The sequence below is a fragment of the Oryctolagus cuniculus genome, chromosome 11 (assembly GCF_964237555.1).
Source record: "Oryctolagus cuniculus chromosome 11, mOryCun1.1, whole genome shotgun sequence".
Taxonomy (NCBI): Eukaryota; Metazoa; Chordata; class Mammalia; order Lagomorpha; family Leporidae; genus Oryctolagus; species Oryctolagus cuniculus.
The window spans coordinates 45,030,502-45,051,923 of record NC_091442.1 but is presented as its reverse complement, the minus strand read 5'-3'; the positions used below and the strand labels follow the sequence as shown (position 1 = coordinate 45,051,923).

The 21,422-nt window shown below is 44.7% G+C and overlaps 1 protein-coding gene across 11 annotated transcripts in view; it reads left to right on the top strand.

Annotated features, from left to right (window-relative positions):
- RALGAPA2 (Ral GTPase activating protein catalytic subunit alpha 2) overlaps positions 1-21,422 on the top strand; it is a 328,989-nt gene that overhangs the window by 231,017 nt on the left and 76,550 nt on the right. For 9 of the 11 annotated variants that reach the window (XM_070052134.1, XM_070052133.1, XM_051845326.2 and 6 more), the window contains one exon: positions 11,915-12,042. In XM_070052134.1, coding sequence (XP_069908235.1) covers positions 11,915-12,042 — 128 coding nt within the window. Of the gene's footprint in view, positions 1-11,914; positions 12,116-15,222; positions 15,596-21,422 lie in introns of those variants that run through there. The other 2 variants (XM_051845328.2, XR_007919407.2) reach the window with 2 other exon arrangements.

Below are 21,422 nucleotides of genomic sequence, written 5' to 3'. Positions count from 1 at the left end.
ACCCGTCCACAGTTCTAAGGGTCTCCACTGGATCCTCTTGTTCCTCTCTGCCCACCAGGGAGCTGTCAAGGTGGTATCTCTCTTGCAGCTTCAGTAGCTCTTGTGAGTGTGTGAGTGTTGGGTTCACATGTATGTGTGAGCATGCACCTGCACACACGCATCCCTCTTCATGTCTGTGGTAACATGTCTCCCAGGATCTTTGCGTGGAGCAGGTGTCCAGCAGTGCTGCTGAGACCTGACATGCCGGAAGTCGTGGTAGCATTTGGATGCGGGAATCTGAGAGCAGCTCAATATGGACACCTGTGTTTGAAAGCTCTTTTAAGGTTGCTAGTGTGGCCTCATTATATAGGGAGTGTGTTTGGCTTTGCAACATGGTTATAAAATTTTTTTCCTTTTATTTCACATGTGCAATTTCCTTAAATATTTATCCCGATGCCAGCCTAATTACCTTTTTGATGTTAAATCATGCATATTAAAATAATGAGGGGAATTCTCAGGTAAATTAACTTTTGAATATGCAAAGAATCATTTATTTGGAAAAAAATAAAAAATACCCAACAACCAGAATTTACTAAAATATTTAGATGGATTACTGTATTATGTGCTGCATTGGGAATTTGTTTTTATCAGTGTTATTTCTAGTAAAGGAATGATGTTGAGAACTATGTGGAAAGGCATCTGCCATTTGCAAATGCTGTATTAAAATCAAATTTCTTTCCTGATTCAATGTCACTTCTAATTAGAGGCATCCCCTGGATACAAGGGATTTATATTATCCTAGCGTTTGAAAGACTGCGTCACCCACAAGCAGTTGGCAGAGAATAATAAAGAACAATTATTTATATGATAAGCCTTCATGCAAAAGGAAAAAAAAACTATAGCCCAAGTGTGTTAGTTCGCTCCTGGCTCCTGTTCTATCTTTCAGAACAATTTGACTTTTGAGAATCCCTTCTCAATTGGCTTTCCTCAAAAGTTTACATTGTTTTTCCTTTTTATATGTGGTCTTGGACATGCACATCTTCAGCTCATTGGCCAGCCAGAGCCAGCCTGCGTACATGTACACCAGCTAGCAAATGGTCGCCCCCACCTTGTGTCCACAGTGAGGAAGTCCTCGTTGTCTAGCTCCGAGCTAAAGGGGCCTTTTGGTTTGAGAGATGGAGCAGGCATGTTCTCCAGGCCCCTCCAGTCTGCCCTTGGGAAGCTCATGGGTTCCTGAGCTCCTGCACACAACCGTTCCCACCGTTGGCCCCCCACCCAGCAGGCAGGTGGGGTAGGGGCGCCAGGGACACACAGACCCCCAAAGTTGGAGAGACACACAGATTCAGGGGATCACAACTTAGAAGCTCGGAGGCAGAATCCTCGGTGGGGACCAATGCCAAGACAGGAAAGTCTGAACTGTGATAGACCAGGTGCTGGGGAGACTCAGTGCGGACAAAGCTGAAAAGAGCAAGGGGTGAGGCCCGGTCTCAGGCCCCCTAGGGCCCTACCAGGCTCACCCAGTAAAGATTGCATAAAAATCCTCTTGCGCTTTGGCGGCAAGTAGGCATTTTGAAATATACTCAAAAGAGTCACTTCACAGGGTCTGCTCTCAAGAGAGACTTTTTTTTTTTTTTTTTTTTTTTTTTTAAGAAAACGTATCCAACCTGAAGCAGGAGGGAAATACTCAATTCTGGCTCCCTCTCCCCTTCCCGTCTCACCTAAATGAGGGGACCAGAAAATAGAGAAGCACTTGTGATGGTCATAACCAGGAGCTCAGACCCACTAAAAGACTGAAATCGGGGTGGGCTCTTGGCCTAGCCATTGGCATGTCCACATCCCATATTCAGCTGCTTAGATTCAGGTCCTGAGTCCTGGCTCCAGCTCCCAACTCCAGCTTCCTGCTAATGGGGACCCTAGGAGGCAGCAGTGGTGGCTCGAGTAGTCTGGGTCCCTGCCACCCACAGGACTTGGATTATATTCTCAGATCCTGGGTTCCGCCCAGGACAGCCCCAGCCTTTGTAGGCATTTTGTGAGTGACCTAGTGGATAACAACATATTGTCTCTTACTCCCTCTCTCTTTCCATCTCAAATTAAAACAACAACAACAACAACAAAAAAACCTGCTAAGATCTAATCATAGGATTTTATGATATTTCCCCACCCCCTTATCGTACCACTATACTCAGAGGGTTTTTTTATGTAACAGGAGAATACAACGTTGGATCTGATTTAAGAAGAAATCTGTAGGGAAACCCAGTGATAACACAGGGGAAAAAAAGAGGTCATCCAAGGGAATTTTAGCCTCTGACCTCAAATCCATAGCTATCGAAAACAATAAAATCAGCATAACTCCTAGTCAGATAAACATAAAAACACACTAATGGCCTCTCCATTTCAGTTCCTTTTAGCCAATACATTATGATTGGCTTTCAACAAAAAAATTATAAGACATACTAGAAGGCAGAAAGAAATAAATTTTGCCCTCCACCACCACACACACAATTTGAAGAAACACAGCACAAATCAGAATCATACAACTTAAAATAACTGATTAATATGCTAAAGGAAACAATGGAAAAAGTGGACAACACACAAGAAGAGATGGATCAAGTAGGCAGAGATGGAAACTCCAAGGAAAAACTACTAGAAATAAAAAACACTAACAGAAATAAAGAATGCTTTTGATAGATTTGTCAATAAATTGGACATGGCCAAGGAATGAAACTAAAAGCCTAAAGATTTGTCTTTGGAAAATTTGAAACTGAAATGCAAAGGGAAAAAATGTCCCCCCCAAAAAATCTGAGCAGAACATTTAAGACTTCTGAGATAATTACCAAAAGTGTGATTTATGCTCAGTAGAGAAGAAGAATTACTTGAAATTATACCCACTGAAAATTTTTCAAAATTAATGATGTCAAGCCACAGATCAGGGTGGCACCAAGAACACCATACAGGATAAATCCCAAAGTATCAACACCTAGGCATGTCCTGAACAAACTGCAGAAAACCAGAAACAGAGAGAAAGTCTTCAAAGGAGCCAGGCCAAGAACAAGAATTAAATAGGATTTTATGTAACAGAGCACAGCGTTCTTGATTTTCTGCAGAAATCATGCAAACAGGGAAAACAGACACAAAAAGTGGGGTGGGGTGGGATTGGGGACTCGTCAGCCTAAAATTCTGTATCCAGTGATACTGTCCTTCAAAAATGAAAATGAGGAGCTGTCACTATGATACAGGCAGGTCAAGCCACTGCTTGCAACACCAGCATCCCATAGCAGAGCACTGGTTTGAGTCCTGGCTGCTGGGCATCGGATCCAGCTCCTTACTAATGCACCTGAGAAAGCAGCAGAGGGTGGCCCGAGTGTTTGTGCTCCTGCTGCCCGCATGGGAGACCCAGATGGAGTTCTGGGCTCATAGCTAAAGCCTACATCAGCCCCAACCGTTGCAGCCATTTGGGAAGTGAACCAGAAATGGAAGCGTTCTCTCCCTCTCTCTCTCTTTGCTCTGCCTTTCAGATAAATGAATCTTTTCTAAAAAGCGAAGGAGAAACTTTCTCAAAACAAACAAAAAAAAATTGAAGGACTTTATGGCCAGTTTACCTACCTTGCAATAAATATTAAATTCATTACAAAGAATAAAAATTCTACATCAGAAGCATGGATGTACATAAAGAAATTAAGAGTTAAAGAAGGAATAACTTAAATTAGAATGAAATCTGTTTTCTTGCTGTTAAGTGCTCCAACAAATAACAGTATATTTTAAAAAATAATAGTAAATTTTGATTATAGTTTTGTTTGTTTTTTTTGTTTGTTTTTTTTTTTTTTTTTTTTTGACAGGCAGAGTGGACAGTGAGAGAGAGAGACAGAGAGAAAGGTCTTCCTTTGCCGTTGGTTCACCCTCCAATGGCCGCCGCGGCCGGCGCGCTGCGGCCGGCGCACCACGCTGATCCGATGGCAGGAGCCAGGAGCCAGGTGCTTTTCCTGGTCTCCCAAGGGGTGCAGGGCCCAAGCACCTGGGCCATCCTCCACTGCACTCCCTGGCCACAGCAGAGAGCTGGCCTGGAAGAGGGGCAAACGGGACAGAATCCGGCGCCCCAACCGGGACTAGAACCCGGTGTGCTGGCGCCGCTAGGCAGAGGATTAGCCTAGTGAGCCACGGCGCCGGCAGATTATAGTTTATAAATAATTAATGACAACAATATTTATAAGGATAGGAGGTAGGAATCAGGAATAGTATTCCTTTTTTAGGATTTATTTATTTATTTTGAAAATCAGAGAGGGTCGGCGCTGTGGCGCAGTGGGTTAATGCCCTGGCCTGAAGCGCCGGCATCCCATATGGCTGCCAGTTCGAGACTTGGCTGCTCCACTTCCGATCCAGCTCTCTGCTATGGCCTGGGAAAGCAGTAGAAGATGGCCCAAGTCCTTGGGCCCCTGCACCCTCGTGGGAGACCTGGAAGAAGCTTTCTCCTAGCTCTTGGCTTCGGATCGGTGCAGCTCCGGCCGTTGAGGCTGATAGGAGAAGGAACCATTGGATGGAAGACCTCTCTCTCTCTCTCTCTCTCTCTCTCCCTCTCCCTCTCCCTCTCCCTCTCCTCTCTCTGTGTAACTCTTTCAAATAAATAAATCTTTAAAAAAAAGAGACAGAGAGATCCTCCATCCACTGGTTCATTCCCCAGGTAGCCACACAGCTGGGCCAGGCTGCATCCAGGAGCCAGAAACAACTTCCGGGTCTCCCACATGGGTGCAGGGGCCCAAGCGCTTGGGCCGTGCTCTGCTTCTTTCCCTGGCCATCAGCAAGGAGCTGGATTGGAAGTGGAGCAGCCAGATCTCAAACCGGCACCCATACGTGACACCAGCGTCACAGGCGGTGGCTTTACCTGGTACGCACTAGCGCCAGCCCCAGGGAGTAGTATTTCTACCACCTGTGAAACGGTATAGTGTTATTTGGAAGTGGAGGTGGTTATTTATAAATGTATTTTCCAACTCAGGGGAACTTCTTATAAAAAAAAGACAGTGCTGAAAAGCTGGGCACACAAATCACGGCTGTGTCTTTGTTATAAACACAATACCTGCAGTTCTTAAAATGGGACGAGTAACTAACCAAATTTGGTAAGCCAGGCCACGCATCCCTGCATTTGCAGCTCGGTTCTTGGCAGGCCTGCCCATGGCAGTGTTCCTGTTCTGGAAGCTGGAGGTTCTCTCTGCTTTGGAACATTGAGATGTCTCGATGGAGTCTCTGGAAGATCAATTTCCAGAAATCAAACGCAGCTTTCAGATCCTGTTCTCTGACCCAGGAACTCTCCTTCAGGAACGTCAGGGTTATCTCTTCTCTGCAGAAAGCTGGCTCTGCCGTCACAGTGAAATGGCCCAGGAGGAGAGCCTGGATGTCAAAGTGTCTTGGTCTGGACCCCAGCTTGATTAGGAGATAGTAATTTGGGTTGCACTTCCTAGGATTATGCTTCCCCCACCCACCCCCAAAGCTGTGTTTCTTTTAATTAAGGAACTCATAGGGGCTCCACAAGCATCCCCTGACTTGCAGCTGATAAGGAAATCCAGCTTGCCAACAGTCATGGAAAAAAAAAAAATCTTATTAGTCCCGAGGGTACGTTCATCACACTGAAAAGAGGGCAGGTGTGAGCCATTCAGAAACTTGAGGTGTTTGTGAATGGACATGCTACACCGGGGTAAAATGCTGAGTTAATGTTCTAATTAGAACCCGTGATGGAGATAGTCACCCATTGCATTTACTTTTTTTTCCTTCTGTTTAAAATATTACTTAAGGTATACAGATCTCATGTGTTTCATATGTACAGATTTAGGAATATAGTAGTACTTCCCATGACTATCCACTCTCCCATCCTTCTTCCTCCTCCCTCTCCTATTCCCACTCTTCATTTGTTACAAAGATCTATTTTCTGTTTATACTCATATGATTAACCCTACACTAAGTAAACAGTTCAACAAATAGTATGAAGCAACAAATAGTATGAAGAAACACTGTCAACAGAAGAGACAAGGGCTATAAATAATCATTGGATCTCAAAATGTCAATTTCGCTCCCATACATTACATTTTTGGTACTCTATTAGTTACCCCAGATCAGGGAAAACATATGGTATTTGTCTTTTTAGGACTGGCTTATCTCACTAAGTATACCATTTTCTAGTTGCATCCATTTTATTGCAAAAAAAATCCAGTGTATTTTTTTAACCTCTGAGTTATACTCCCTAGTGTGTATGTGTGTGTGTGTGTATGTATATGTATATACACATATTGTAATTTTTTTAGTCATCAGTTGATAGTCATCTGGGTTGGTTCCATATCTTAGCTATTGTGAATTAAGCTGCAATGAACTTAAGGGTACAGATAACTCCTCATATACGATTGCATTTTGTTTGGGTAAATTCCCAGGAGTAGAATGGGTCATATGGTAGATCTATTTTCATTTCTCAGGTGTCTCTGTACTGTCTTCCACAATGGTTGTACTAGTTTACATTCCCAACAATAGTGGCTAAAGGTACTTTTTTCCCCACATCCTTTCCTGGTACTGGCAAAAAAAAAAAAAAAAAAAAAAAAGGCTTGTAGACCAGTGGATCAGAATAGAATCTTCAGAAATCAATCCACATCTACAACAAGCTTATTTTGATAAAGGAGCTAATATTAATCCCTGGAGCAAGGGTAGTCTCTTCAACAAATGATGCTGGGAAAACTGGATCTCTGTGTGCAGAAGTTTGAAACAAGACCCCTACCTTGCACCTTACACAAAAATCCACTCAAAATGGATCAAGGACCTAAATCTACCACCCAATACCATCAAATTTACTATAGTAGAACATTGAGGAAACTCTGTGAAACATTGGCATAGGCAAAGACCTCTTGGAGAAGACACAGAAGCACAGGCAATCAAAGCCCAAATTGACAAATGGGATTAAATCAAGCTGAGAAGCCTCTGTACTGTAAAAGAAGCACTCAGCAAAGTGAAGAGGCAACTCAGAGAAAATACATGCAAACTATGCAACTGATGAAGGGATCTAAAGAGCTCAAGAAACTCACCAACTACAAAACAATTAAGAAATGGGCAAAGGACTTGAATAGGCATTTTTTAAAAGAGGAAATTCAGATGGCCCACAGATACATGAAAGAATGCTCAGGATCACTAGCCATGAGAGAAATGCAAATCAAAACCAAAATGAGGTTTCACCTCACCCCAATTAGAATGGTTCTCATACAGAAACCAACAAACAATAAAAGCTGTTGAGGATGTGGGGGGGACAGCGCGTTCACTGTTGAGCACATAGTCAGCCGGGGGCATTCCAGGAGAACCGCTTTCCTCATTCCTATTGTGTGCAGCAGCAACACTGTTTTTCCTTCAAGCAGCCAGGGACAGCTCCGCTTGCAAGTTAGAAGAGCACAGTTTCTTCTTGTGATATAAGCGTGGCTCCCTTAGGTACTGAAAGCTAAAATCAGAGACTGATATCATAGGAACAGGAGACAAACTAATGTATGCCAGTCAGGAGGAGTAGAGTGAGAGGTACTCTCCCCACCTTCCTGTACCTGGATCTGCATAGTCTAGTTATGGGAGAAGCGCCACCATGTTTTCATGCCTGGGCCCATGGATACACCGTATTTAAAGGCCAGTATCTGTATCCTGCAGGGCAAGGTTTCCCAGTTAGCTCAATAAATGAGTTTTTGACCATCACCATACCTACTGCGTGCCTCTCCCTTTGTCTCTACTGGTCCTCTGTGCCTTTATCACATTCCCTATTACAGCTTAGGATCTGTCTAGCTGTCATGTAGGGCAGGTCCTACCTAGTTCTTCCTCAGTAACACTTTGTCTTTTCTTAGCCTCTTTCATTCTATGAACATTTTATAGTCAGCACTTAAAAATACATAAACACCTTGCATTCGATCCATAGCTCAGTCTGAGAAGAGAAATGACAACAATACTGAGACTTCTAGTCCATAAACAGTATTCTTCCATTACTTTAGACTACCTGAATACCTCTCATATGTTTTGCAATTTTCTTTATACTTTCCTTGTTAGATCTATTCCTGTGGATTTCATGTTTTTATGCTGTTGTACATAATATTTCCTTTTCAAGCCAATTGTTGCTGCTGGACAGAAATGTAGTAAGTTGTGTGTGTGTGTGTGTGTGTGAATTTATTCTATATTTATTGACTTTGATAAAAAAAAAACTCCTCTTACTAATTCTGACCATTGGGCTGGTGCTGTAGCAGAGTAAGTTAAGCCTCTGCCTGTGGCACTGGGATCCCAGTGGATGCCAGTTCACGTCCCAGATGCCCCTCTTCCAGTCCAGCTCTCTGCTTATGACCTGGGAAGGCAGCAGAAAATGGCACAAGTACTTGGCCCCTGCACCCATGTGGGAGACCCAGAAGAAGCTCCTGGCTCCTGGCTTCAAATCGGTCCAGTTCCGGCCATTGTGGCCATTTGGGGAGTAAACCAGTGGATACACTCCCTTTCTTTCTGTCTCTCCCTCTCTCTGTCTATAACTTTACCTCTCATGCCAGTGGCCATGGCTCACCAGCCCTTAGCGCGTGAAAGACGTTTACATGGAGCAGTAAGTAAATGAATGAATGCGGCTGCCTTGCAGTGGAACTTCACTCCTGAACTGAAACACGAACATCTTTAGGTGCAGAGACAGTCTTTCGATCGCTCTTGTGTCCCAAGGCCCTCCCCATTGCCAACCACAGAAAAGGTGTTTTAACAAACAAAAGTAGTCATTGAGAGAAATTCAAAGGCTGAGCTGGTGGGAACAGCCCTGTGGCGCAGTGGATTCAGCTGCGTCCCTTAACACTGCTGCAATTCCAGTGCAGCTTCCCGCTGACGTGCCTGGGAAGGCAGCAGTTGATGACGCGAGTACTTCAGTCCCTGCCACCCAGGTGGGAGACCGGGATCGAGCTCCTGGCTCCTGGCTTCAGCCTGGACCATCCCTGGCTGTTGTGGCTATTTGGGGAGCAAATCAGTAGATGTAAGAGCTCCCTGCCCCCCGGTGTAAGTCTTATTTTTTTTTTAAGGAATTAGGCTGAAGACCCACATTCATTCATTTAAATTCTTTGAAATATTGATTAATTTCACTCATTCACTGGGTGCTTGCATTCCAGCTTCATATCAGCGACAGTGCTACCCCTGGAGGTTTTCCTCCTCTGTCTCCAGCTACTTCTCTGTTTCCTTTTCCAGTAGCTTCTCATGTCCCCACCTCCAACATTGTAGATATCATCTCATGTATGTTGGATATATCATCTGCCATTTATAAATGAACAGCTCTTACACTTAGGTCTCCAACCTTGTCCTCTACTGTGGCTTCCAGCCTGGATGTATCCACTACTTCCTCAATACGTCCCCACGAGACACCTAATAAGCGTCTCTAACTTAGCATACATCTGCAACTGAACTCATGAGCCTCCCTCTCAGTCTTCCTGGCGCCTGGAGTTCCTGCCTTCCAGTTGCCAGGCCAGAGACCCTGGCATCTTGCTTGTCTCTCGTACCTCATTTACAATCCTTAACAAATCCCACCCACTGTACTTTGAAAATATATCCAGGGATTTCCCTCCCCCCCCCACTTCTCCCCAGATCTCCTGCCACCATTCTCATTCAAGCCTGAATCACCATCCCTCGCCTGGGCGATTCAGTAGTTCCCCAGCTGGTCTCCATAATTTCTCTCGGCAGTTTGCCCAACTTCAGTAGCCAGAACAGTACCTTTAAAATGTAGGTTAGATCCTACTCCCCCATACACTTTTCAACACCTTCCAGAGAGTTTCTTTCTTACTCAGAGCAGAAATACAGAGTGCTTATAGTTTCCTATGAGACCACTTTTTTTTTTTTTTTAAGATTTATTGATTTGAAAGACAGAGATAAAAAGGGGAGAGAGAGAGAGATCTTCCATCTGCTGGTTCACTCCCCAAATGGCCGAGGATGGATTTATCTGAAGCCAGGAGCTAGGAGCTTCTTTCGGGTCTCCCACACAGGTGCAGGAGCCCAAGCACTTGGGCCATCTTCCACAGATTTCCCAGACCGTTGCAGAGAGTTGGATCACAAGTGGAGCAGCCAGGACTTGAACCGGCGCCCATATGGGATGGCAGCACAGCACACAGAGGCTTAGCCTGCTGTGTCACAGCGCCAGCCCCAACCACTGTTTTCATCTGTCCAACTCTCATCGTGTGTTCTTCCTTTTACTCACCTGCACCTGGCCGCGGCCATCATGGAGTCCACACTGTCGCTTAAACAGTACTAGCTGTGCTCTGACCACGAGGCTGTGCGCTTGTTGTTCCTCCTGACAGATAGCATCATAACCTGTGTCTCCTCCTTTCCTTTTAGATCTGTGCTGCAATGCCTTCCTTCCCTACAGCCCTCCCTGGCCATTTGATGTAATTAGTGATACTCTCCCCTCCCTAAAGAAAAAAAATAATTATAAGTCCTAGTGCTTTTCCACACTTTATTTTTCATCTTGATACTTTCACATATTCATATATTTTATGTGTTTATATTGTTCATTCTCTAAAATCTTCAACAAAACTTTGAACTCAGTGAAATCATGGATTTTTAAAATTATTCTCCACTGTGTCTCCAGTGAATAAAAATATTTTGTCAACAAATGAACAAGTGACTGAAATAGTAATGTAATAAATGAATAAGTGACAAAGAATAATGTAAGAGTTATAGGGCACAGATTGTAGAAATCTTAGTATAGAGTTGGTCTTCTGTATATGAAGTTAATTAAAAACTAATCTTAATGAAGAATGGGGTGGGAGAGGGAGGAAGAGGTGGGATGGGAATGGGTGTGGGAGGGCGGGTATGGGAGGAAGAACCACTATATTCCTAAAGTTGTACTTAAGAAATTTGTACTCATTAAATAAAAGGTTTCAATTTAAAAAAATAAAAGAGTTATAGGGAAGACCCAGTCTTTGGTCTCATGTAGCTAACAGTCTCCATATTAGTGATTGGGGTAAATGAAATCCAGAGAGAGAATGAGAGAGAGAGAGAGAGGAGATCTCTAAAAAAGACAGCGCTGTGGAGTAGCAGATTAAGGTCCTGACTGCTCCGCTTCCAATCTAGATCCCTGCTGATGTGCCTAGGAAAGCAGCAGAAGGTGGTCCAAGTGCTTGGGCTCCTGCCACCCACGTGAGAGACCTGGCAGAGGCTCTCGGCTCCTGGCTTTAGTCTGGCGCAGCCCTGGCTGTTGTGGCCTTTTGGGGAGTGAGCCAGCAAATGGAAGATATCTCTCTCTCTCTCTCTCTGAAACTCTACCTTTCAAATAAATAAATAAATCCTAAAAAAAAAAAAAAAAAGAAGAAGAAGAAGAAGAAGAAGAAGAAGCAGGCATGAAAGCTTCATGGGCTACCCACATGGTAAAATGGGTCCATTGAAAGAAAGCCAAGTCTCTGTTAAAGAAGCAGAAGGAGATGAGGATAGGATAAGGCAGAATCTTGGAGACAGGAAGGGAGGACAGAAAGTTCAAGAAGAATGCGGACTGTAAGCAGGACCGAGTGGCTGTTGATGGGGATAATCATCCTCTCCACTGACAAGTTGATATGCATGGGGACCTAAGCCGGGGACCTGACCAGTTCCACGGCTGGTGTCAGGGAGATGCCAGCCTAGTGATGTGCAGCGAAGCACATCCTTGTACCTTGCGTGGTCCACATGATGTAGGCACACAGGAAGAATAATGGTATTTCTGCAAATGCAAACATAAAAAAAACCCCGGAACCCAGTGAGAATTTCTCCTTACAAGTCTTGCTGGAAAGTTCCTAATAGAGGAACGTCCCGAGCAGTCCTGCTTCCCTTGATTGGAGAGCCCTCGGTCTGCAGCCTGTTAATAAGCTTACTGTGCGTCTGAGACTTCACTCAGCTGTTCTCCTGTTCTTTGGTTTGATTTTTACCAGTTTTTGAAAATCGTTTTGCTGTTTCAAATCTACAGGTTCCGTTCTTTGGACCTCTGTTTGACGGCGCCATAGTGAGCGGGAAGCTGCTGCCCAGCCTCATCTGCGCCACGTGCATCAACGCCAGCCGAGCTGTGAAGTGCCTCATCCCGCTTTACCAGAGCTTGTATCTTTTTGCTTTAAATAAGTAACACATTAGCCACACCAGAACTGAGACTCCTGGCAGTCTGCTGTGAGAGGTAAGCATGAAAAACTGCCTTGAAGGGAGACGAGAGCATTTTTTTTTTCAGTCTATAGTGACAGTCACATTCATGTGCTTTTCGTATCGTGTGTTATTTTATATTAAATAGAACAATGTTGTGCTGCACTGAACTTAGGAAGGGTTTATTTTCAAAGCTTACCTGCGTGTGTGTGTCTAGGACAATGCACCCATGGTGAGGTGTGTATATCTTCTTAGGGTTATTCCCCTTCAAGTTCAGTCTGTTCCTTTATGTTGCCTGTGTGTCACAGCCCCTGGTGGAGAGCGTGGATGCTGAGCGAAACGTAACGCCTAACAGATACCAGAAGCAAATGAAATGACTGTAATAAATCAGAGGACGTGGCCAGTGCCACTGAGAAGTGCAAATAGAGTTCTGGGAGGTCAGAGGAAGGCAAATAGCATCTGCTCAGGAAGAGGGAGAAGTTCTCTTTCGACTTACCCGTAAGAATGGCTAGGACTTCTCTAATTTTCCCAAGTCATTAACGTTTTCTCTAAAAAGATCTAAAAATTTCACACTTGTAATTTTTTTTTCTCAAATGCTAATTGGCATGGTGTAATCCTTAAATCCAAGCATAATCCCCAATTATAAGAAAAGGAGATTAAGGTGAGTGACTATAAAATTGCTGCACAAGGCATCTTAGTTCCTAATAAAACTTAGACTCTCTTTGTGTCTCATTAGTATTGATAACGATGCAAAACATGCAGTGTTTGGGCCTCTCTGTCTACTTCTCCTAACCTAATAGTAAATGATGTATTGTGAGCCAGTGGGGATGGTGGGTGGGTGGTGGGTAAGAAATATGTGTGAATAGATACAGTGCATGAAAAATACCTTTCATTAAAATCCTAGTCACTTCATTGACTGATACTCTGCCTTTAGATTAAAAAAAAAATACATATGCCATGTGGCAACGTAGAATTATCATAGAAATTAGTAGTAGAAAAGAGCTATTAGGTCCCATCTGGTCCTTCCCCCCGGGGCCAAGCCAGCATCATTCCCTTCAGCGTCCTCCCCCGTGCTTTGTCCAGGCTGTTGGGGAGTGCTTGGGAGATGCCATTCTTCGGAGTGATTTCCACAGCACTCTAGGCTTAATCTTAGAGCTGGTATCAATTCAGCCTTCAGCATGGAGTCTTTATTTCATGCACTGTAGAAAAAAGGACTTCTTGGCAAAAACGAACAAGTCCCATCCTGTGATTACCTTGTCAGTTTCATGTCAAGTGGGATGAGCTGGAGGACACCCATCAGTCAAGTTATGCTGGGCCAAGGCAATGAAAAAGGATTTGCAAATAAGGAAATGCCATTTCGTGCGAGTTTAGTCCACTGCGATTTTTGCCACTCTCCACTTACCAAGCTTCTCCTTGTAAAATCCATGCCTTGTTAATTTGTCAGACACTTCAATTAACATCACACCACTGGAGCAATCAGGTTTGGGAGGAAATATTTTCAAAAATTCAAGCACTAGTATTCAGTCTGACTTTAAAAAACTTTCCAGGCAATCACATCAGGACTAATGTGGATGCCAGCGAGGGCTACTGATGTTAATGTGGGTTAATAAATGCTTTTCTCCAAGTTAATTCACAAAATAGCCAATTTGGCATCTCAAAGGACAACTTGGTACCAGATGAAGGAAGAAACTCACAACACCTATGATGCTGATCATTATAAAAGTTTTAAATATTTTTTGCATTATACCCTGAGAAGATTCACTTGATGCTATTCAAATCCATATGTAAAACAAGAAATCAGCTGTAATGTATAACTTTTTATAGAGCAATTTTCAGTGGGAAAACTTTGCAGTCATTTGCTCTGTTCTTTAATTTCTGTCTACAGAAGAGCTACTATTAGAGAGTCTAAATTTTTTTCTTTGAAATACTGGTGACTGATTTTCAAAACTCTGTGTAGGTGGGTGGTTGAGTATGTGTGTGTGTGCATATGTGTGCGTGTGCCAGTTCATTAATTCCTTGTAAAATGTTTTGTTAAAACATTCAGGTCCACACAGGCTTTTGTGAAAGTCATTTGATAGCATCATGGCAAATGGCTGAAATTCGCTGCTTCCTTGAAACAGGTCTTAAATTGGACTTTTGGAAAAACACCGAATAATCTGACAAATTCTATTTGCGGGCATCTAATTAAATTTATTCACTCACCAAATGGACAGGTACTGTGGACACACTGGCCAGCAAGTCCAGGGCTAGGAGCTGGGGCTGCAGCAGAGAGCAGGACAGATTAGGTTCTTAGCCTACACATTCGTTGCCCAGGGGCTTCCCAGAGAAGAACAACCTGATAGGTGTACAAAGTCCGCAACAGCTGAAGTTCTGTAGAGAAACCAAGTAGAGAGCTGGGGTGTAGGAAGAAATGGCTTCTCTGAGAAGAGAGTGTTTGGGCTGAGACCGGAGGGAAGAGAGAGCAGCCGTCCTCAGAGCCCAGGGATGCTGTTCCTGGCAGAGGATGGTATGCCTGGCAGGAGCGCAGGGACTCAGGCCCTCACAGGTGAAATTGTGTTCTGAAGGAACTGTGCGCATGTTCAAGTCCATGGACCCAAAAGCCAGCTCCCAGCAGAGGTGATTCCCAAGAGAGCTGAGCTGTCCAGACCCTTCGTCCTCCTGCCTGCCTTCAGAGTTCTTATCTTAGTACAGCATGCTGGGGTGAACCCCCGGGGCTGCCTGGTAGAGGGGCCAGCCTCCAAGGCCCTGCAAGCACCCTGAGGCCTGAACAGACCCTCAGCACCTTGGACACACATGGATCCAGGGCTTGCTACTTAACCTGAGGGTCCCGGTGCAGAATGCAAGCGTGAGCCCCCTTTGGAAAGAAAGCACGGAAAAATGCCCTTAACAAAGGTGCCAACATATAAAGCTTTTTTCCTTCTTTTGCATTTTCTTTCTTCTCAAAAATTTTTAAATATTTATTTTATTGATTTAAAAGGCAGATTTACAGAGAGAGCAAGAGAGAGAGGGAGAGTCAGAGAGAGAAATCTTCCAAACACTGGTTCATTTCCCAAATGGCCAGAACAGCTTGGGCTGGGCCAGGCTGAAGCCAGGAGCCTGGAACTCCATCCAGATCTCCCATGACAACTTTCACTCTCTTCCCAGGTGCATTAGCAGGGAGCTGGATCAGAAGTGGAGCAGCTGAGACTAGAACCAGTCCTCAAACGGGATACCAGCACCACAGGCCAGAGTTTAACTCCCAGTGCTACCATGCTGGCCCCCTCTTACTGTATTTTTTATTTGCTATTTAGTGTTATTCTGAGTAAGGAAATATTTAAAATTTTAGCATTAATTCTACCATTCTTTATATTGTATAATACCAATTTAATATGTACATGTAAACATTTAACTCATATATGTGACCGCTGAAATTGCACAATTCCTATTTCTTAGCGTATATGGGAGTGTGTGTATGTGCATGTGTGTATCAATTGTTGCCATCAATTTATTGCTGAGTAAAGGAGGATTTATAGGAAAAGAGACTCTGGGTCACCCTGCTTTTACATTGCTTCTGTGTCATCATTTTCAAAGTTGTTGACTACTGTAGAACAACTCAGAAAGGACGTGGCAGGGCGCCTTGTTCGTGCTTCTTAGGGCACTGCTGCTTGCGTCTTGCCTTGAAAGCCAGTTTGGATTCAGAGGAACATGGGATGCTCAGGCTAGTCGGTGCCCGCAGATGCTCTGTCTTGGAGGTAGCACGCTTCCCATGTGCAGCTGCTCGGGCCGCACGCCCATGTTGACCCTCCCAGAGTCCACTGGGGAACTCTGTTCATGGGTGTTTAGTAGAACGGAGTCCCTACCTGTAGCCTGGCACGTAGTTCTCAGCAAAATTGCCCTGGGTTTTCAAACCAAGACTCATTAAAGAAAAAATCTGAAAAAGAATTCCTATTACCTGTTCCTTTGGAAAATACTAGATTCAGTGCTGACAAGAAAGGGAACTTCCTTTGTCAATGTGGGCCACCTTATATGGGCAACCCCAGGTCCCCATTTTGGTCCTGGTGCTTAGATTACCATTTTTAAGAACATTGCCAGCTGGCACCGCGGCTCACTAGGCTAATCCTCCGCCTTGCGGCACTGGCACACCAGGTTCTAGTCCCAGTCAGGGCGCCGGATTCTGTCCCGGTTGCCCCTCTTCCAGGCCAGCTCTCTGCTGTGGCCAGGGAATGCAGTGGAGGGTGGTCCAAGTACTTGGGCCCTGCACCCCATGGGAGACCAGGATAAGTACCTGGCTCCTGCCATCGGATCAGCGTGGTGCGCCGGCCACAGCGCGCCGGCCGCAGTGCGCCGGCCGCGGCGACCATTGGAGGGTGAACCAACAGCAAAAGGAAGACCTTCCTCTCTGTCTCTCTCTCTCTCACTGTCCACTCTGCCTGTTAAAAAAAAAAAAAAAGAAAAAAGAACATTGCCAAGCTGCTATTTTTCTTTTCCAAATACCACTTATTTTCTGGGTATCAGGATGACGTTGCTGTGGACAAAAGACTTGTTACTGTCCTATAAATCCTTTAGAGAGGAAGCTCTTGCTTTTCTGACTCAATCGTACGCACACATAGCCAAACACTGAGCCTGGTGAGGAATGACGAGCCAGTGGAATTCCACTGGGGTAGTTGTCTCCCTGGCTCTTCCCCAGCTAATGACTGATATTTAACAGTAGTGTCAGTTGGAATTCAGTTTCATGTAATCAGCATGGGGCTTTGTGTCTCTGATGTCATTTCTGTGCCCTGGCTTTGCCCAACTCCTCCTCCATTGAACAGTTTCATCAGTAACTTTCAAAAACACCTGGAACACATTTATCAAAGGTGTAGAACATGTTAGAAAATCGAGAGGGTTAAGTAGTTTGAAACACAGGGAGATGCGTACTGATTTTGTTCAGTACTGTTCAAGAAAACACACCGTTTCTCATGAAGGTGAGGACTGGAGCCACTGCTGGAGCAATTTTGCCTTTCAGGGGTCTTTCTGAGCAGTAAATCCAACTTATAATCAGTATCTAAGGAGTTGCTGTCTGGGGTAGCCTTGGCTAGCCAATGAGATGGTTAGAACTACATGGCAAAGGCACATACAGCAATGAAAACTATTATTATCTTACATGATCCAAAAAAAAGTAACCCCAGTATATTCATGTTTGGAAAGCACCCTCAGTAACATTTTAGCTTAGCCCCATTGTTCCCCCAGATTTCCTATAACTTCCTCAGCGGGCTAAATCAAATCTGTTGTGTGTAGCCTTCATCCTGTGGCCACTGCTCTTGTGAGTGATGGGGGCCCAGTTCACCTGCCATCTGCTTTTTCCGTCCCTCCTGGGCAAGCAGAGGGCCTATTCCTGTGCCTAGGATGTTGTCAACGGGAAGCTTGCCACATGTCCTGTTTGCAGTTCCCAAGCCAACTAAGGATTCCAAAATCAAACCATGGTCAGCCGATAGACATTTCCAAAACCGCATAAGCCAGGGCTTTGAGTCTCCTCGCCAGATAACTTGTTTCAGGAGAAAAGGTTGCCACACAATATGCAGTGTGCCCATTAGGAGGAGTTCACCCTGAATCAAACAGATGGTGGCCTTTTAAAGTAAACGTTCACTTCAATAGAACAATAGTCTCAATGGCGTTCACCATCGCGACTCTGTGGAACTATCAGCATTTGATGGAGAGGACTGGACTGCCTAAGAAGAAGCGATTTTGCACCTATTCTTTCACAAGTGAGATATAGTTTCATTTTCAATTAGCAGATCATTCGATAATATCAGAGCCTCTCTGTTGGACCCACACATTTGTAACATCGGTGTTAAATTCTCCCAATTTCCACATCTTCACAAATGGCCCTTCTCCCTAAAGCTGCAACAACCCTGTTTCTTCTCCAGTGGGATCTTTGGTTCTTTTTCCTGCAGACCTTGATTCCTTCCATTCATTTCCATACGCTTCAGAAAAAAAAAAATAAAGTCAGATGGTACCATGTGTTGTATTTTGCCATACAAAACCACTTATGCTTTTGTCAACATTTACATTGTCCCTACCATACTGTGCCACACTCTGCTAGACACTGTCCTAGCCACTTGTAATAGAAATATGAATAAGATATTCCATGTGAAGGGACAATATTTGTTCACGAGCCAGGCTCTGAAAGAGCACATTACACTTGATAATAGCAGAAGCTACCATATGGCACAGTATAGGACAGACACACACACACACACACACACACACACAGGATGGAAGTGATAAAAGCATTTAAGGCGCATGGAAGGAGTTGTGAGACAGTGGGAGCCTAATCTGAGGTGGTGGCAGGTGGATGATTGGATGCATATGGAAAGGAGATGGACTGATTTCAGCGTGGGACCTGCTGGGTTTGCTGGGGTGTAGGGGGTGATAAGAGAATCCCAATCAGAACCCTCTGTAGCATCAGCATTTGAAGAGCAGGCTTGGAAGGAGGAGGCAGAAACGGAAGCAAAGGAAAAGGAGAGAATGATTTCTCAGAAAAGCAGGGAGGAGAGAAGTGACGGGTCATACTCAGCAGACCAGGCAAGCGAGACGTCTCTTCTTGGACGGCCTCATCTGTGACCGGTGCCGGCAGCCTCAAGTTTTCAACTGATGAATTGGGTACAAGAGGAGCAAGAATTGATAGTGCAAGGGAAGAGGTGAAAAAAAGAGCAGACAATGACAGCACCAAAAAGAAAAAATACTGAATGGGATCAGAGTGCCTGTGAGCCCCAGATGAACAGGAGAGGGCCTGGATCTGAGATCAGGGGCCAGAATGGAGTCCGACCCCCGAGGGGAGAGGAGGGCAGTGCTTTCCCCACCCAGATTTCCCAGTGGGCCCAAAGCAAATGACAGCTGCCATGGGGATTTCTCCTTGACATCAATGCACTCACTCCAAGGTAGATTCCGCTAAGGGAGACAAACATCTGATAAACTCTTGGATGGCAAACAATTTCACCTTGCAGAAGACTGAGGAGAGAAACTACTATTTTGGATCCATTTCTTAGCTACCAAAAAGCATAAATTTGTAACTTTGAATGTTACAGAAAATAATGAGTTTGTACTAGACTATAAAAATGGGAGGAAAAAACACAAATAGGCCTGTACTTTGGACATTTGGGAAGCATATTACAAAAAGTAGAGTTGAGAGGAAGAAATGATATATTCCCCTGGGGAGGTTGAGTGAGTTTTTTTTAATTATAAAGTTAAAATTACTTATGTGAGAAAGAAAAGTGGGAGGCATGGAAGAGCAGCCAGTGCAGGTATACCAGGTGGTGGTCTCTGGTGCATCAAGATGAACAAGAGAACTCCTCACTCTGCCCTAATCAGGTCGACCCTGTTAACCAGGATCTCAGTGGCTGTCCTCCTGGGTCACCTGTTCTTGGAGAAGGGACAGAGAGGTGTCTCAGTGGGTGAGTTAAAAGTCACATCCTTGTGAATACAATAAGAACAGAAAAATGAACTGACCTCTGCGAGTAAGGTCCAGTCTTCAGGGCCACCAGTTTGTTCCAGAACAAATTTGCAGCACTGATCTCCAAACCATACGAACCACTTTTTTTTAGAAATCGTGTAAAATGAAGTCTATACCCAAAACCGCAAACAAAAAAAAATTTCCTCATTTTCAAACAGATTAAATGGTGATTTTTACAACGTTGCCTAGGTGTCTTATACAATTGTTATAGTAGATAATTAAATAGCTTGTGAACCTTCTAGAAAGAATGTTCACAGGACTGAAGTGAGCCTACTGTGCTGGGTGAGATTGCTATTTTCAGAGAGTAGAAAGCTTACAAACCTGAATTTTGCTATAATCTATGATGAAGCCTCATGGTCATCTGACAAAGAGAGGGCTCAGAGCCCCTGAGAGCCACATGACTTGATGATGGCCAAAACCTGACATGCATTAATGAATTCCTGGGCCACTACTGGCCTGGGGCTTTGTGTCTCTGGTGTCATTTCTGTGCCCTGGCTTTGCCCAACTCCTCCTCCATTGAACAGTTTCATCAGTAACTTTCAAAAACACCTGGAACACATTTATCAAAGGTGTAGAACATGTTAGAAAATCGAGAGGGTTAAGTAGTTTGACACACATTAGGCCATGTCAGAAGTTAGGATTATCTCAACAGAGGAGACTTCCAGAAAGGAATGTCAGGTGCTTGGATTCGCAGGGGCGTATGCAGGGGATGAGGGCGACGCAGCTTCGTGGCAGTTGTTATGAGCTGCGTCGGAGGATCGGGGTTGCCCAAACATGGGAGATGAGACACCATGAAGTCTGTTCACAGGAGCTGGGGCATCATTCCTGTGCTCCCACAGCCGCGGGGAGCACCTCAGCAGCGCCTTGCTGCCGATCTGCAGCCAGTCCACGGAAGTTGTGCTCAGGTGTCCGAGAGCCATGGAAACCAAGCAGGGGGTGTTGCAGGAGCCTGGGAGGTTTCTAAAGAGGGGCCCAGTCTGCAGAAGTGGGACCCATCAACGACAGAGGCAGCCAGCACACAGCTTCAGTTCAAGGTCAAGGCAGAGGTTCACTAACCAGAGCCGACAGACCAGCTGCCTGCAGCCCAGATCCGTCCCCCAGGTGGGCTTTGTTTGAGCTGCACTTGGCCTCCTCGCATTACCCAAAAACAAAAACTAAAAAACTGAGTTTGTCAGCCACATTGACAAATGGGCAGATTTTACATGTAAAACAAAAATCTAGATTTTCTTTTTTTATTTCTTTTTTTTTTTTTCTTTTTAGAAGACAAAGAGAGTTCCCATCCACTGATTCACTCCCCCAAATGCCTGCATTGGCCAGGGCTGGCCCAAGCTGAAGCCATAAGCCACAGACCCACCTAACTTGAGCCATCACCTGCTACCTCCCAGGATTTGCAATACTAGGAAGCTGAATGAAGAGCAGAACCAGTACTCAAGCCCAGGCACATCCACATGAGATGCTGGTGTTGACACCATTAGGCCAAATGCCCATCCCCTACAAATCTAGATTTTTTTTTTTTAACAACTCTTGAAGAATCAGAACACCTGGCCCACTGGGCTTCCCTTTTTGCTAGCAGTAATCAGCCTCTTACCAGGCAAGTGCCCTCGCAAAGACCACAGACTGGTGTCTGCCAGTGCTGAGGCCTGGTGCCAGCACCACCACCCTGGCATCCCACTAGCTGATATCTGAGAGAGAGAGGGCTGAGGAGCTCCCAGGCAGGTAAAACAGTGCCTGGTCCTGGGTGAGAGCCCAGTGCTACCTACAGTTGCTATCATCACATTATCAGCCTGGCTCCCTAAATTTTGGCTTTATTTTTAAGATTTACTTATTTATTTGAAAGGCAGAGTTACAGACAGAGACAGAGAAGAGGTCTTCC